This window comes from Streptopelia decaocto (genome assembly GCF_964273445.1).
Source record: "Streptopelia decaocto genome assembly, chromosome: 3".
Taxonomy (NCBI): Eukaryota; Metazoa; Chordata; class Aves; order Columbiformes; family Columbidae; genus Streptopelia; species Streptopelia decaocto.
In genome coordinates this window covers 64,315,193-64,329,422 of record NC_138656.1, presented here as the reverse complement: position 1 = coordinate 64,329,422, position 14,230 = coordinate 64,315,193, and the positions used below count along the sequence as shown (strand labels likewise).

At 38.3% G+C, this 14,230-nt stretch overlaps 1 protein-coding gene across 2 annotated transcripts in view; it reads left to right on the top strand.

Moving 5' to 3' along the window:
• Nucleotides 1-14,230, top strand: part of LAMA2 (laminin subunit alpha 2) — a 359,087-nt gene that overhangs the window by 77,131 nt on the left and 267,726 nt on the right. For both annotated transcript variants that reach the window (XM_082048323.1, XM_082048322.1), the window contains exon 2: nucleotides 11,929-12,099. In XM_082048323.1, the coding sequence (XP_081904449.1) occupies nucleotides 11,929-12,099 (171 nt within the window). The remainder of the gene's footprint in view (nucleotides 1-11,928; nucleotides 12,100-14,230) is intronic.

Genomic DNA, 14,230 nt, shown 5'->3' with positions numbered 1-14,230 from the left:
AAATTGTACTACGTCTACCTTGGAATTCTGTTGGTTTTGACTTTGGAGTGATGGCTTCTGTCATCCTTCATAGAAGGAGACTTTATTTAGCCCCTGCGTGTAATAAGAAGATTACAGTCTTTGTATTCTTAGTAACCAGAGCTTATTATGTGTTCCCACCCAAATTTATTGTGTAAAACTTTCCCCTCATGTCTCCTCACTTTGGAAACAGTCTTTGGCTTGTTTCTTAGGGGGTTTCTGTTACCCAAATTTTTGCCTCTTATTGCTAAATGTGCTTATTGCTCTTCTGTTTCCAACCCCTGAGATCCCTTGATGCTCTGCTGCTTCCACTTCACCTATTGCCTTTGTACCCCAGGCTCTGATGCGAGGGACACCATGCATCTTCAGGTGTTACTCTCAAAGGCACTCATGTTGTCTTGTGCTCTCCTCACCTTCTTGCCTCCCTGCGTCAGGTGGTGTGGGTTTCAAAAGCAGAAAGGCCACCAAGGCTGTTGTTTTCTTTATTGCCCTTTCCTCTGCATTTAGGGTTCACCAAACCTCTAAATGTGAGACATCTACTGGGTGTTCTTTTATCCCTTTTCCTTATAAAAGGATCTATTTCTCTTTTCTTCCTGTGGAAACTTCCTGGTTTTCCCCTTTCTCTCTTGACAAAGGCTGTGTCTATTCCTTTCTTCTTATTACCCTTAAAAAGAACCCCTCCTGCCCCACCACCTGTCCGATCTTGTTTATTAAAATCCCCCAAATCTGCATAAAAGGAGTGCTGCATTTCATTGCTGCCTATCTGCAAATTTGTTTCCTGCCTATATTAGGTCTCAGTACCTGTTCTAAATTCCTTCCTCCTTCCAATTTTTCACTGATCAAGAAATCATTCTCTTCAGTTCGATGCCTCTTAGTAGCTAGACTCCATGGAATGGATAATCAAGTGTATTACTGTTACCTGGAAAGGATAAATAGGTGCCTTTATCAGCCAGCTCTGTTAGGTGTGGATTTATACAGTTACAGGCAGTTAAACCTGTCACTCTTCTAAGCCATCTAGCTCTGATTTTCTGTGCTTCTCCTTCCCTTCCTCTTTCCCAGGCCAGTAAATGATTCAGAGAACACAAAAGTTTTAGAATTAGTTTTAAATATTACAGCAAATTATCATAATACAGGTATGCCTGTAAATGTTATCAACTTGGTAAGTCTACAAAGACCTTACATTTGAAATATATTTTTATATGGTTAGCAACCAGCTATGTCTTGTCAATGCTGTTGCTAAATGTCTCGTTGCATGATGTGGAACTTTGCGCTTCAGAGGACACTTCATGTAGAGTTAAAAAGTATAGAAGTTAAGGTCTCCACGAACTGAGCAGTCTGTCACCTAGAACGGCTGAAACCAGCTTCTGTTAATCAGAAAAAGCTGCACAAAAAGCTGTTGCTATACATAGTGTGAGGGACCTGAACACTTCTTAGCATTTTCCTGACTTTCAGAACAGAGGCCAGCCAAAGGAAAACCCAAGAGATGCATATTTGCTTCAGATAACTAAAAACAAACTGTTTATTCTCCAGCTGAAAGTCCATTGCTAAAACCTTCAATCACTCAAATAAATATCATACTAGTGACAGTAGTACCACTGAAGCTCGTTAAAATCCAATTGAAAGACCTGAAGGATTCTTTTCCTTGATGTGTCATCCCATACAATTTTAAAGCAACATGCAGGGATTCATCTGTATGCAGAACTGACTGATTTTAATGGAATGTAAAGATGTGACGTCTGTGACAGCTGAGTCCACTTTTATAAAGAAGAAAAGAAGGGTTTCCACACATACAGATAGGCACAGCATTACCAGGGAAGTATTAAGAGCTGCTGATATAATTTAATTTTCATGAATGATAAAGTAAATATGTGTAGGGATGTTAAATCTGTCTTATATTCTAAGCCAGATGTCTTTGGCAAGAAACAAGCAGAAACTGTATACCAGGTTGCATATTTGTCTCTAATTCTAAACCATGGTACATTGTCACTGGTTTGCTGACAGCCATCTGCTCAGACCTCATTTGATCTTCCCATTCAGTCACAGTTCAAGTAAAGGAACAAAATATATGTAAGGGAGGGAAATTATTGGGCTGTTTTTCTCATGGAGAAAATAAAAAATATTAAATATTATTTAAATATTCTTTCTCACAAGATACATATTAAAATATACTGAAATCATGCACATATTATTTTCATGAAACAGGAAGAATTTTAGACACTTATACAACTGTGACTACAGATGCACTGTCTGTTGTATTTGTATATCTGTATATCTTACATATATAATTTATAAACATGCTAAATTTATAAATACACTGTTACAGTACTTATAAATATATGTATTTAGTAACCTTTTTGTAGTGAAGTCTATGGTGAACAAATGTATGTAACATGCAACAACTATTTCAATGCCTTAGAACAAAAGGGTACAGTAAAATTGACACAGAATGTTCAAAATATTATTTAATGGTCTTACATATAACTGAAGAGTTTTTTGACTCAATGCAGAGGAAATGCCAATCTGTGTTACTACAGAAATGTTCAATTTAAATTTGCAGTTTATTAAGCATTTATTTTGTAGTATCTCTCAGTTAATCAGCTAATTTGTGCCTCAGAATACTGACTGTATGGAAATGAAGTACAGATAACATATTCTATTCTATGGAAAGCTGGGAGACTTTGTGTTGTGAAAATTACATTTTGCATTCTGCCTTCAATATGATAATCAGTGAAGGCCTTGACCTTGCTAATTGTGCTTTACATGCATTGAAATTGAACAAATCAAAGATGAAAGGCCTTACCATATTAACCAAGGAGAGCAAGTTGATTCTCATTTTAGTAGGGTATTATGTAGCTTGGATTTAAGTAACACATGCATGTAAAATGGTAAACATAAACGGTACATGCAGCTAAAAGGTTGGTCTTAAAACCAACATGGATTTATGGAGGGGAAATGGTGCTTTGCCTACCTGACAGCCTTGTACGATGACGTGGCTGGCTTGATAGATGAGGGGAGAAGAGTGAATGTTATTTATCTTAGTTTTATTAAGGGTTTTGATGCTATGTCCATGTATCTTCATAGAAAAGCTGATGAAATATGGGTTAGATAGTCGCAAGGTGGATAAGTGTGATAATCAGCATGGCACATTGAAAATTGAATGGATAGGCCCAGACAGTTGTGATCAGTGACACAAAGTCCTTGTGGAGACAGGTCACTTGTGATGTATCCCAGGGGTCAGTATTGGGTCAAATACTGTATAACTGTATATTCTGTAATGACCTGGATGATGGGGCAGAGTGCACCCTCAGGGCAATACAAAATTGAACAGAGTGGCTGACACACCAGAAGACTGTGCTGCTATCTAGAGGGACCTTGGCAGGCTGGAGAAGTGGACTAAACAAGAACCTCATGAAGTTCACGAGAGGCAAGTGCAAAGTCCCACACTAACTTCTGGGGAGGAACATCCCCATGCAGCAGTACAGACTAGGATCAAGTGGCTAGAAAGCAGCTTTGCAGAGAAGGACCTGGGTATCATTTTCTCCCCTCCTTCAGTGGAAAGGATCTGGGATAGATGAATCATACAGGTGTCTCTCTCTCTCCTCTGCCCTCTTCTAGCGAATGGAGGAAGTGCATGAGTGGGTGTAAACAAACTTACATCTTCTGATGTATAGAGATGCTGGTATTCAGATGAGGGAACTGATCAAAAATGGATGTTTTTAGCTATATCATTGTAAGCTGAGGTGTGCTATCCAAGAACAGAATATACACAATTTGGAAGAATTTCTCTTTGCAGTAGATCAGTGCTGTCTCTCAAACTTCCTTTTACTTTTCCTTGTTAGGCCTGCTTGGCCTACCAGGACCATACTACTGCATCGCAAAGGTTTTAATGAAGGTCATGTGGCTAATAAATACAAGGAAATAAGAGTGCTGCTTGCTTCTTCATGCATAGTGCATTCCTTCTACAGGTACGGTATTTGTACAACTAGGATTTTGCACTTCAAAATTTGTGCCAGAATACAGACATATATTTGAAAATCAGTGTGTGCCTGAAGCAAATTGAGCATATTAATACCTTTGAAAATGAGATGCCCATTAAATTTTGTGCTTTAGATTTTTGGTTCAGTGGGAGTTCTGCCATGGGCATCAGGGAGACAGGATTTCATCTTCACCTGTATTTTTTCTGTTCTGCTGTGAAAAACAACCTTCTGTGACAGTGCTAGGAAAAAGAAAATTAATTACAAAGCTGGAAGAATGCTTACATAATACAATAGTGGGGTAAGCCAATAGAAATTTTTTCACTCAATCTCCCAATCTGTAAAACTGATTGGGTTTCACTATTAAAATCAGCAAAGTCCCTACAGATTTTCAATGCTGTAAACTGTGGAGAGGCAAGGTAATATTACTAGATATCAATATATGGTTTTTCAGATGCCTGTTATTTTGTAAGGATTATAGTTAGCTTTACTATCAGACTGCTTCAGGTTAGGGTTTTATACTGTGTCTTTTGTGCTGAAGTTAAATATGCAGGAGAATGCATGTAATGCTACTCAGTACGAAGAAAGAAAATTACCTGAAAGTAAAAGCGAGCCTTATCTACTACCAAACATCGAAAACTACATTTCCACTTTCTTCAGAAGGAAAAGAAGGATGACTACCTAACAGTACAATGGTCTAGGGCAACTGACATAAATGGGGACTGAAATATTTGTTTTCTGGTTTTGTTTTCCTCTGGACAAATGGGCTCAGTGTCAATTTTTTTCAGACTGCAAGCTCTGTTGTGTCTGGACAGCTATTTCTTCAAATTGGGCTTATTTTCCAGTTGTATAAAACTCTTCATCTACATTGTGGGTAGAGTGCATTAAGTTATTCCCTGTGGTGCACAGCTGGAAGCTATTCTGCGCTGCAACATTTTGTTTTGTTTTGTCCCAGTTTTTTCTCCCCACTGTGTTCCCACAGCCTTGCAGGGCTCCGTGCTGCAGCAGACAAGTCTTGCTTTTTCCAGTGACACTTCTGAGAACATCTGAAATTGACATATTCTCTTTTGTCTTTTTAGTACAAATTCAGCGGCAAACAGCTCTGCTTGACTGCACGAACATTTCAAAGTACTCTATAGACGAGGAAGATTGGCTTGAAAAGTTAGACATATTTAGGCAGGCTGTTTTATTTGCTTCTTTGAAGAGACTAGGGATATTTTGAGAAGATTGAAGGAAATATACAGTGCCAAATATTGGTCTGTTTAGAAGAGAGAAGAAGAATATGCAGGTCTTAACAGAGCTGTCTTTTTTGGGAGGAAAACATTTTCTCTGTTCTAATGCTTTAATAAGACACAAAGAAATCCCAGAGTTGGTAAACCAAAGTTTGTCTTCTATCTTGGAAGTATTTAAAAGGTACTATTAAATAAGAAAAATGATTTTTTTTTTAAAGTTAACACTTTGATTATGTGTGCATGGCCTGTGATTATTTATATTAATTTTACCCTCAGTAAAATAGGGCACCAATCTTATCACTCTGTAATTACGATCTAGACATTGAATAATACTGAATGCAAAATTGTGTGTGCCAACCATTATCTGTCAGGAAGAAAGGTTACAGACCTTTCTTTCAGCATCTAATTGCAGTGGTCTTTCTTCTTCTAATTTTCATCTCTCTCAGTCTCCCACACTCAGGTAGCCAGTTCCTTCCTTCATCTCCACACGAAGATCTCTGCTGCTGTCTTCCATCTCCTGTCACTAATTGGTGTTTCCTTTGTTCTCGCTCAAGGTGCTGCTGCTTCCTCCGTGCAGTAGCAGAAGCCTAACACAGGTTATAATCTTGATCTTGGTTCTTCCCCTGTGATTCCTGCCTCCATTGTAATGCTGGAGTGTCATTCTATTGAAATGTATCCCACCAGTTGCTCTGTAGATGTAGGAACCTGATGTGATTGAAACAGTATTTGCAACTCTCCATGGGTTATGTGAAAGGAAGAAAAACATAGCTGTCAGGACTGGTAAATGGCAGGAAGACAATGTACAATGTACAAGCTAATGATTTTGTTTACATTCGTATCCATTTTCAGTACCCCTCCTTTTCTGTAGCTGCTCCTTGACATATTTCAAAAGTGAGTTACCCCAGTGACTGTCCCCACTTCATAATGAACCTGTAATCACTATTCGGCAGCTGGAGATAATATATTTGATTTCCCACTAGAATCCCTCCATACTCTCTCAGCTCGGGAAATCAGCTAGATCTTGCAGAGTGCTCTGAAGGTCAATCAAATTGCACTATTTGGGAGGAAAGAGTGAGAATGAATTCAACAGCTGACAGGCTTTATGAAAATGTCTTGTACCTGCTACTTGTGTAGCTCATGTGCTTCTGCTGATCTCAACCATTGCAATGAAGCATGTGGAAAATCTGTCAGTTTGGCAGAGAAGTAGGTAACAGGGCATGACAAAATAGGGCAGGGTGCCAGGCATCAGATTGGTGGGTTTTATTCCACTGGTACTCATTGAGCTTTTATGAGTTGGAGGTTGGTGAGGAAACGTGAAAAGTACCTGTGAAGATGGGCTGTTATTTTCCTTTATGCAATGAGATTAGGAAAACATAAGGAAATCGGGTATTACTGCTGTGCAGAAAACCGTAAAGAAATCACCAGTCTCAGAGAATGTTCTGAGCATCTGTAGAATAAATAGCCATTAATAAGACCTTTGTGGGTGCAAGGTAATAATGAAAGGCAGTATAGAAGTCAATGGCTGGTGGTAAAAAATAATACTGGAAAAAATGTTATGATTTCATTAGCAACACCACACAAAATTAAGTTTACAATTTCTATTCCATTTTGGGTGGACATTCATGTAGGATTATATGTGCTACCACACATGTATGGTATGTATGTATTAGAAGCAATAGTGAGGGAAAATGTGAAAGAGAATGGTAACAGTGATGCCTCCCCGGATAAAACCCTGCAACAGCCCGTGATTTAGGGATATTCTGAACTGACACTTGAACACCAAGCCCTTCATGTTTAACAGCACCAGGTGAACCCATGTTGCATGTATTAATCTCATTGGTTTTTATTCCATATTTGATTTTGGAATTAAAATAAAGTAGAATTTATTAATGTTTTCTAGACTTTAATTTCTATCGTACTGAAAAACATTTCCATTTATAAACAGACAAAAAAATTCCAATCAATGAAAACAAATTTGCATGGTAAGTTGACTCAGCACCCCCAATTTGTGGTAGAAGAGTAACTAAACCTAGCATGTTTACTTCCAAATGTTCACTTGCTAAACTCATTTATGTTTTTAAATACAGCTATGTCATTTTATACATCTCCCATTCAGTTATTTTCTCAGCATAAAACAGACAGCCTATGAATGTCCACCTTCAGAAGCTGATCCACAACTGTGGTCTTGTCACACGTTGCTTTATCTGTTTAAGTTTTACCATATCCTTTTGGAGATGAGAAATAAGGAATATCATATAGTATTTGAGTTTTCATTACAGATAAATATATTTGATAATTTTGTTTCTGTTCCTCAAACTAATATTTTCATTGAAATATCCATAATAAATCTTTCAGGGGTGATAATAGCCAGTGTAGAGCCTATCATATTTTCCCCCTGTGTATTAATTTCCAGTCCTCAATTTCATCTGCCATTTTATTGCCTAGACACATGGTACTGTGAAATTTTTCTACCACTCTTTGTGGTCCTTCCTTATTTTTATTATCCTGATTAATTTCCATAATCAATAAACTGTAATCTTACTTTTTATCCTCTTTTCTAAGTTACTTATGTAACTGTTGAACAAAAGGATTCAGCAAAGATTGCTGTGTTTTTCCAGTGTCATTCACCATTTTCCTTTTTTTGTTGTTGCTATTATCTCATGAGAGGTCCCTCCTATGTCATCATAGCCTAGTTCCTTTAGTGGCCTTTGCAGAATTGTGTCAAAATCTGTTTGTTAATGTAAGTATAAAGTCAGTGAATCACTCATACCTATATGCTTGCCAATGCTCACAAAGAACTCTAACATTGATAAAGGATGGCTCATGAGACCTCTGATCTCAAGAATCGTCTATTATTGTCTTTAAGATAGATATTCAGTTCTGCTTTGATACAGGAATCATTTAAAAAACTAGTAATGTAGTCAGCACTTTGGTAACACACCCCACTTCACTAGAATAGTGGCACTGTAGAACTTGAGTACATTGGAGTTTGTAGGCAAAAACCAGCTATTCCTCCCGATTTGCTGCTTTTGATTTTTACATTTTTTTTTTTTCTAAAACTGGTTCTGTTGACAATATGTGCTAAGCTTATCATCACTAATTCTGTAGAGAGTTGAGCAGCTTTCTTGATTACCCTTGCGTGGTACACCACTTGAAAGAATTTGATTAGTTTCTGTGTTATTTTCCTTTTCATAGTTTAATCACCTGTCAACACTAAACAGTCTATCAGGCTTCCATGCTCTAAAAACTCCATGGAATATGTTCCATGCTTAAAGACTTAAGTGGAAAGCAGAAAGATGACCATGCCCATTTCATAGGTGAGAACCTGAGACTGTATTTTTCTCTTCATGCCACAGAAATCTGTTGAAAAACAGAAATTGAACTCAAGCTGCTGAAACCACTGCCTAATTAGAAGCCAGTCTTTTCTACCTGTTTCCTCTGTGCAATTCTAAAATTTTGGTATTTTTAACAGGTAGAAATGAATGCTAATTCATTTTTGCCAGTGACACAAAGGAGGGAAAAGATTGATATATCTGGCAGTTGAAGGGAGTAGAATTTCTCTGCTTGCACTTGAGCTACACAAAATAAGGATAATGTGTTTCTGACTCAGAGGCATTTTACCCAGTCTTCACACTGGAGCAAATGATTTCTAAAGGTATATGGCAATAAAGAAAGAAGAGCTGTCTGTAATTATAGCAGATAATGTTTTTGGAAGTATTTCATAGCAGGATGCCCATAGAATTCAAGGTGGGATTGATAACTAAATAAACTTTATAGTTTTATGAGAGATTGAATTTTAAGATACACAAAACTAGTACATCAATTTAAAATATTTCTTCTGCATGATTATCTTCATGAAAAGATAAGGCAAAATTCTCTAAAAAAATGAACTGTAGTGTCTTGAGCTCTCTTGCCTTTTTTCCTGGGGAATTTATGGTTGGATAGATGGGAATCTTAGAAAGGGTAAACAATATATACTAGCATCACAAACATTCACATTTTTATTTCATATTCAGAAAGCCTGACTAAAGCATTCAAGACAATGCTTTCATCTTCTTTATTGCTAGAATCTCCTGCCTATGTTGTGAAAGTATTATATATACTAATTGCTAGAAAGCAATATGAATAGTACTGCTTCCTCCATTCCATCAGGCTTCAACATCAAATGGTCTTTAAAAACAAAGCCTTATTTTGGGCTACACAAAGCAGCATCATAGGATCATAGAATATCTCCAATTGGAAGGGACCCATAAGGATCATCAAGTCCAGTTCCCTGCTCCTCACAAAGAAAAAAAAAAAAAAAAGGTAAAAAAAAGTTCAATATGTACTCGTTAATTGTAATTTTTAACTTGTTAAAATTTCAGGGCTGGAGAATGAATTAATATGAAACACTAAGGACTGGGTGCAGTGTGGGAGCACTTTGTGCTTCTCTTGCTCTCTTCCTGACGAATCTGTGCCCATGGGCCCGCAGGGAATGTGATGTGTTGTACTTCTCTCTGACACTCTGGATCTTGATGTGATCTTTTCAGTGAAACGCCCAGTACTGGTTTCGGTGCCTGTGTTTGTACTGGTTATGGGCAAGGTTTTGTGGCAGTTTTACCCTAAGCTGCACTGTACATAAAAGAAGTTACCTGAGAGTGAATGTTAGGGATTGGAAGGGACCTCGAAAGATCACCTAGTCCAAAGCCCCTGCCAGAGCAGGAACACTTAGATATGGTTACACAGCATTCTAATTCATTAGTTCCTTAAGTACTCTTCGTTTACTTAATGCTTCTTCCATTTAAAACTTGATTTAAAATTTAGAACAATGGTGCGATTTGTGTATAGACGTATGTAATATTTTTATAACCGTGCTACTCTGGAGGCTCTTTCCTGCTCTTTTTCAGCTGTTCCACTGGCTTTTGAAGGATTTATTCTCCTGATGCCATCTACTGCAATTCCTTGCATATAGGATCATTCTATCCTTTTTATGAGGTTCACTTTTGAGGGAATAAAATACTTAACTCCAAACCAAATGCCAGATTCTGTGTTAAGACTAAATGATAACTAACTTTTACACTATTAACTTTGTAAAGACTAAGAAGAGAATAATGAGGCTGTAAGTCAACATAGGAAGTTCCACAGCTATTAATTCTTCTACTCTGTTAATGCTTACATAGATTCTTACCAGGTACCGCCATTGTAGAAGGCAGTAAATATCACTGAATACATTGAATAAAAATACAAGAGCAACTGTATAGATTTTAAAACAGGATGAAAATTAGCTGTAATCGATACAGAAGCAGCAAGCTACACAATCAATAAAATCTCAACTATTGATTGACTGTACAAATTGGATAGATTAGTAACTAATGGGTTGCCATGCTCAAGCACCATGTTTAACGTGATTTTAAAGTAAGCATGAGAGTCCCTAACTCACAATGTCAGAGGGCAGCTGTACCATGACCACCCAAGCATGGTAATTAAATAGCAAGCAGGTTAATTGAAAGACAAGCAAGAGACTGGAGTTGAAGGACTGAAAGGAATCAGTTGAATAGTGTTGTCCAACTGTGGAGAAGGAAAAGGAAAGTCGTTACAAATGGTGCTTTATCAGCGTACAATAGTTGCAGATTCAGTTTTGATTAAAGCCTTATTTTAAGGTTATAATAACGCAATAGGGTTAGAAGCTGACTGAATTACAGTAGGGTGAGTTTGGGGCCAGTGGGAATTGTCATCAAATAAATCTGAAGCTGATTCCAATCCATATCTCAGATTTTTTTTGTTGTTTTAGTTTCACTTGCAGCCATGACAAATTACAGTTTTGAGGATGCAAAACTGATTGATTTAATGTGGGGGACTAATGTATACATTCAACATATCATATCACTTTGTCTCCATGGCTCAATTTTACTGTGTCTCGAAGGTTTTGATCAGTATTTAGTGGGAAGGAGAGTAACCCAGCTAAATGATTTTTCTTCATATGGTTTGTAATCTTTATAGCTTACTGCTACATAGAACTCAGTTCAGCAGAGCACTCAAACATGTGCTTAAGTGCTGTGCTGAATGAGAACTAGAATATATCACTCAGCGTGTGCACATGAAAAGGCTAACAACAGTACTGCCATAAGAGATATAATTTTGTATATATTATCTTCTCAAGGAAAGGGAAGCTACACATTGCAGATGATGTTCATGTTCCTTCATGAATTACTCAGCTCCTCTGATGACAAGGGTGACTATGAGGTCATAAGCAGAAAAGTAATATAGTGTAATACAAGTGATGCGGTCTGTGAAAGAAAAGCTTTCCCATGGAGATATAAGCAGAAAAGAAGAATAATTAAGAGTTTTCATATGTAATTTTCATACAATATTTCAGTGTCCAATGGGGAAGGAACATAAGATTTGATTATGAAAAAGAGAAATGCTTTTTATGTTTCTCCTTTGGTGTTCTGCTGTTCAAGATATAGCTGGAGCATAACAATTACAATTTTAGAAGGGAACGAGGAGGAAACTGTCAGCATATTTGCTTTATTCTGATGTCTAAATTCTAGGTTCAAACCCAGAGTTGCTGGTGCTTTTCTGTGCTTCATTGCTTCCATAGTTGTTAGAAACTTAGCCTTTGTTTCAATGCTGTAACAGGTGTTATGTTCATTTATGATTGTCCTGATAAATTCACCTTGCTTTTTGTTGCTTTTGTTTATGATTTTTTTTTTTTTTTTTCCCAGGTTTATTTCCTGCAGTGCTGAACCTGGCTACTAATGCTCTCATCACAACCAATGCTACCTGTGGAGAAAAGGGTCGGGAAATGTACTGCAAACTTGTTGAACATGTGCCTGGACAGCCTGCAAGGAACCCTCAGTGCCGTATTTGTGATCAAAGGAGCAGGGTTCCACATCGTACGTTTGCCACTTTCAATTTGTTCCTTTAAAAAGATTTTTTTCCAAATGTTGTAGATACTCAACAAACAAAACTGTAGATCACTGGCCCAATTACTATGAAATGTCTCTCTCTTCTTAAATGAGGTTACCTATCTCTTCCATTGATATTTCAAGATCTGTATCTGTTTTGTGTACTCCTCAAACTGAATTTTCTAACTCAGATTAAAGTGGAGCACCTAAATTCAGCTTTAGGAAAATTAATTATGTACAGCTGTTGTTGTATTCCCTTGATATATACTGACCATGAATGAAAAACAGATGACTTTTACCTGTATATTTACATGTAGAATGTGAACATTTTGGACAATCTAAGTGTATTGGGTTTGCATGGCAAGGTTTTCGTTGTGGAAGAGCTACAGGGGTGGCTTCTGTGAGGAGCTGCTAGAAGCTTCTCTCATGTCCGATAGAGTCAGTGACAAAGACAGACCTACTGCTGGCCAAGGCCGAGCCCATCAGCGACAGTGGTAGCATCATCAGTGATACCTCTGGGATAACATAGTTAGGAAGCTGGGGGGAAATTGTGCACCACCACCAGCAGCCAGAAGAAAGGAGTGAGAATATGTAAGAGAAACAACTCTGCAGACTCCAAGGTCAGTAAAGAAGGAGGGCAGGAGGTGCTGCAGGTGTCAGAGCAGAGATTCCCCTGCAGCCCACGGTGACACTGGCTGTCCCTCTGCAGTCCATGGAGGTCCATGGTGGAGCAGAGATCCACCTGCAGCCCAAGGAGGACCCCACACTGGAGCAGGTGGATGCCCAAAGATGGGTGGGATGCTGTGGAGAGCCCATGCTGGAGCAGGTTCCTGGCAGGAAATGTGGCCCCATGGAGAGAGGAGCCCAGTCTGGAGCAGGTTTGCTGGCAGGACTTGTGACTCTGTGGGTGATGCATGCTGGAGCAGTCTGTTCCTGGAGGACTGCACCCTGTGGAAGGAACCCACGCTGGAGCTGTTTGTGAAGAACTGCAGCCCGTGGGAAAGACTCACATTAGAGAAGTTCATGGAGAACTGTCTCTTGTGGGAGGGACCCCACGCTGGAGCAGGGGAAGAGTGTGAGGAGTCCTCTCTCTGAGGAGCAAGGAGCAGCAGAGACAATGTGTGATGACCTGACGACAAACCCCATTCCCTGTCCCCCTGCGCTGCTTGCAGATAGAGGTAGAGAATCAGGGAGTGAAGTTGAACCCAGGAAGAAAGAAGGGGTAGGAGGAAGGTGTTAAAAGGTTTGGTTTTTATTTCTTGCCACCCTACTCTGATTTTGATTGGCAATAAATTCAGCTAATTACCCCAAATCTAGTCTGGTTTGCCTGTAATAGTAATTGGTGAATAATCTCTCTCTGTCCTTATCCCAACCCATGAGACTTTTGTTATATTTTCTCTCCTCTATCCAGCTGAGGAGGGGAGCAATAGAGTGGCTTTGGTGGGCTCCTGGCATCCAGCCAAGGTTAACCCACCACGAGATGCAACATCTGAAATTTCAGTTGAGGGCCAACTCCAGTTTTATTTTATTGTATTCTGGGATATTTTTCTTCTTTGTTTGATGTTAATTCAGTTTAACTGAGCCAGCATAAGTAGTATAAGATAATGGAGCACTGCTTAGTTTAATTGTTTATTTTTTCATATTAAAATTGACCTTTGCTAACACTGCTTTCTTAAAGACTTCCTGGAAGCAAAATCAGTTTTTGAGTATAAATTTGTTATCATTTGTTTCCAGAGATTCATATTTCTATACAGTTGGGAAGATTAAAACTAAGAAAATTTCTTAGTCAAGTCATACAAGTTTAATTCCATGTGAACTTGCAGTGAAAAACACGAATAGCGTTAATGTTGTTAAATTTTTGTGAGTATATTGGCACTGTAGATGGTAAAGGGTGTTGATACACTTAAGACAGCTTTTAATGCAATACATAAAATTTTGGAAGAAGCAGAGCCACAGAGGCATGGAGGGAATTGCTCTTTTTTTCCAGTTGTTTCCCTCTAAAATCTAGCTCAGATATATTCACACCTCATGACACAGCACATTTAAGCATATGCTTAAAGCCACAGAAAAAAAAAAAAAAAAAGACATTTGATCTATCTGCTGGTTCCAGATGAGCTGT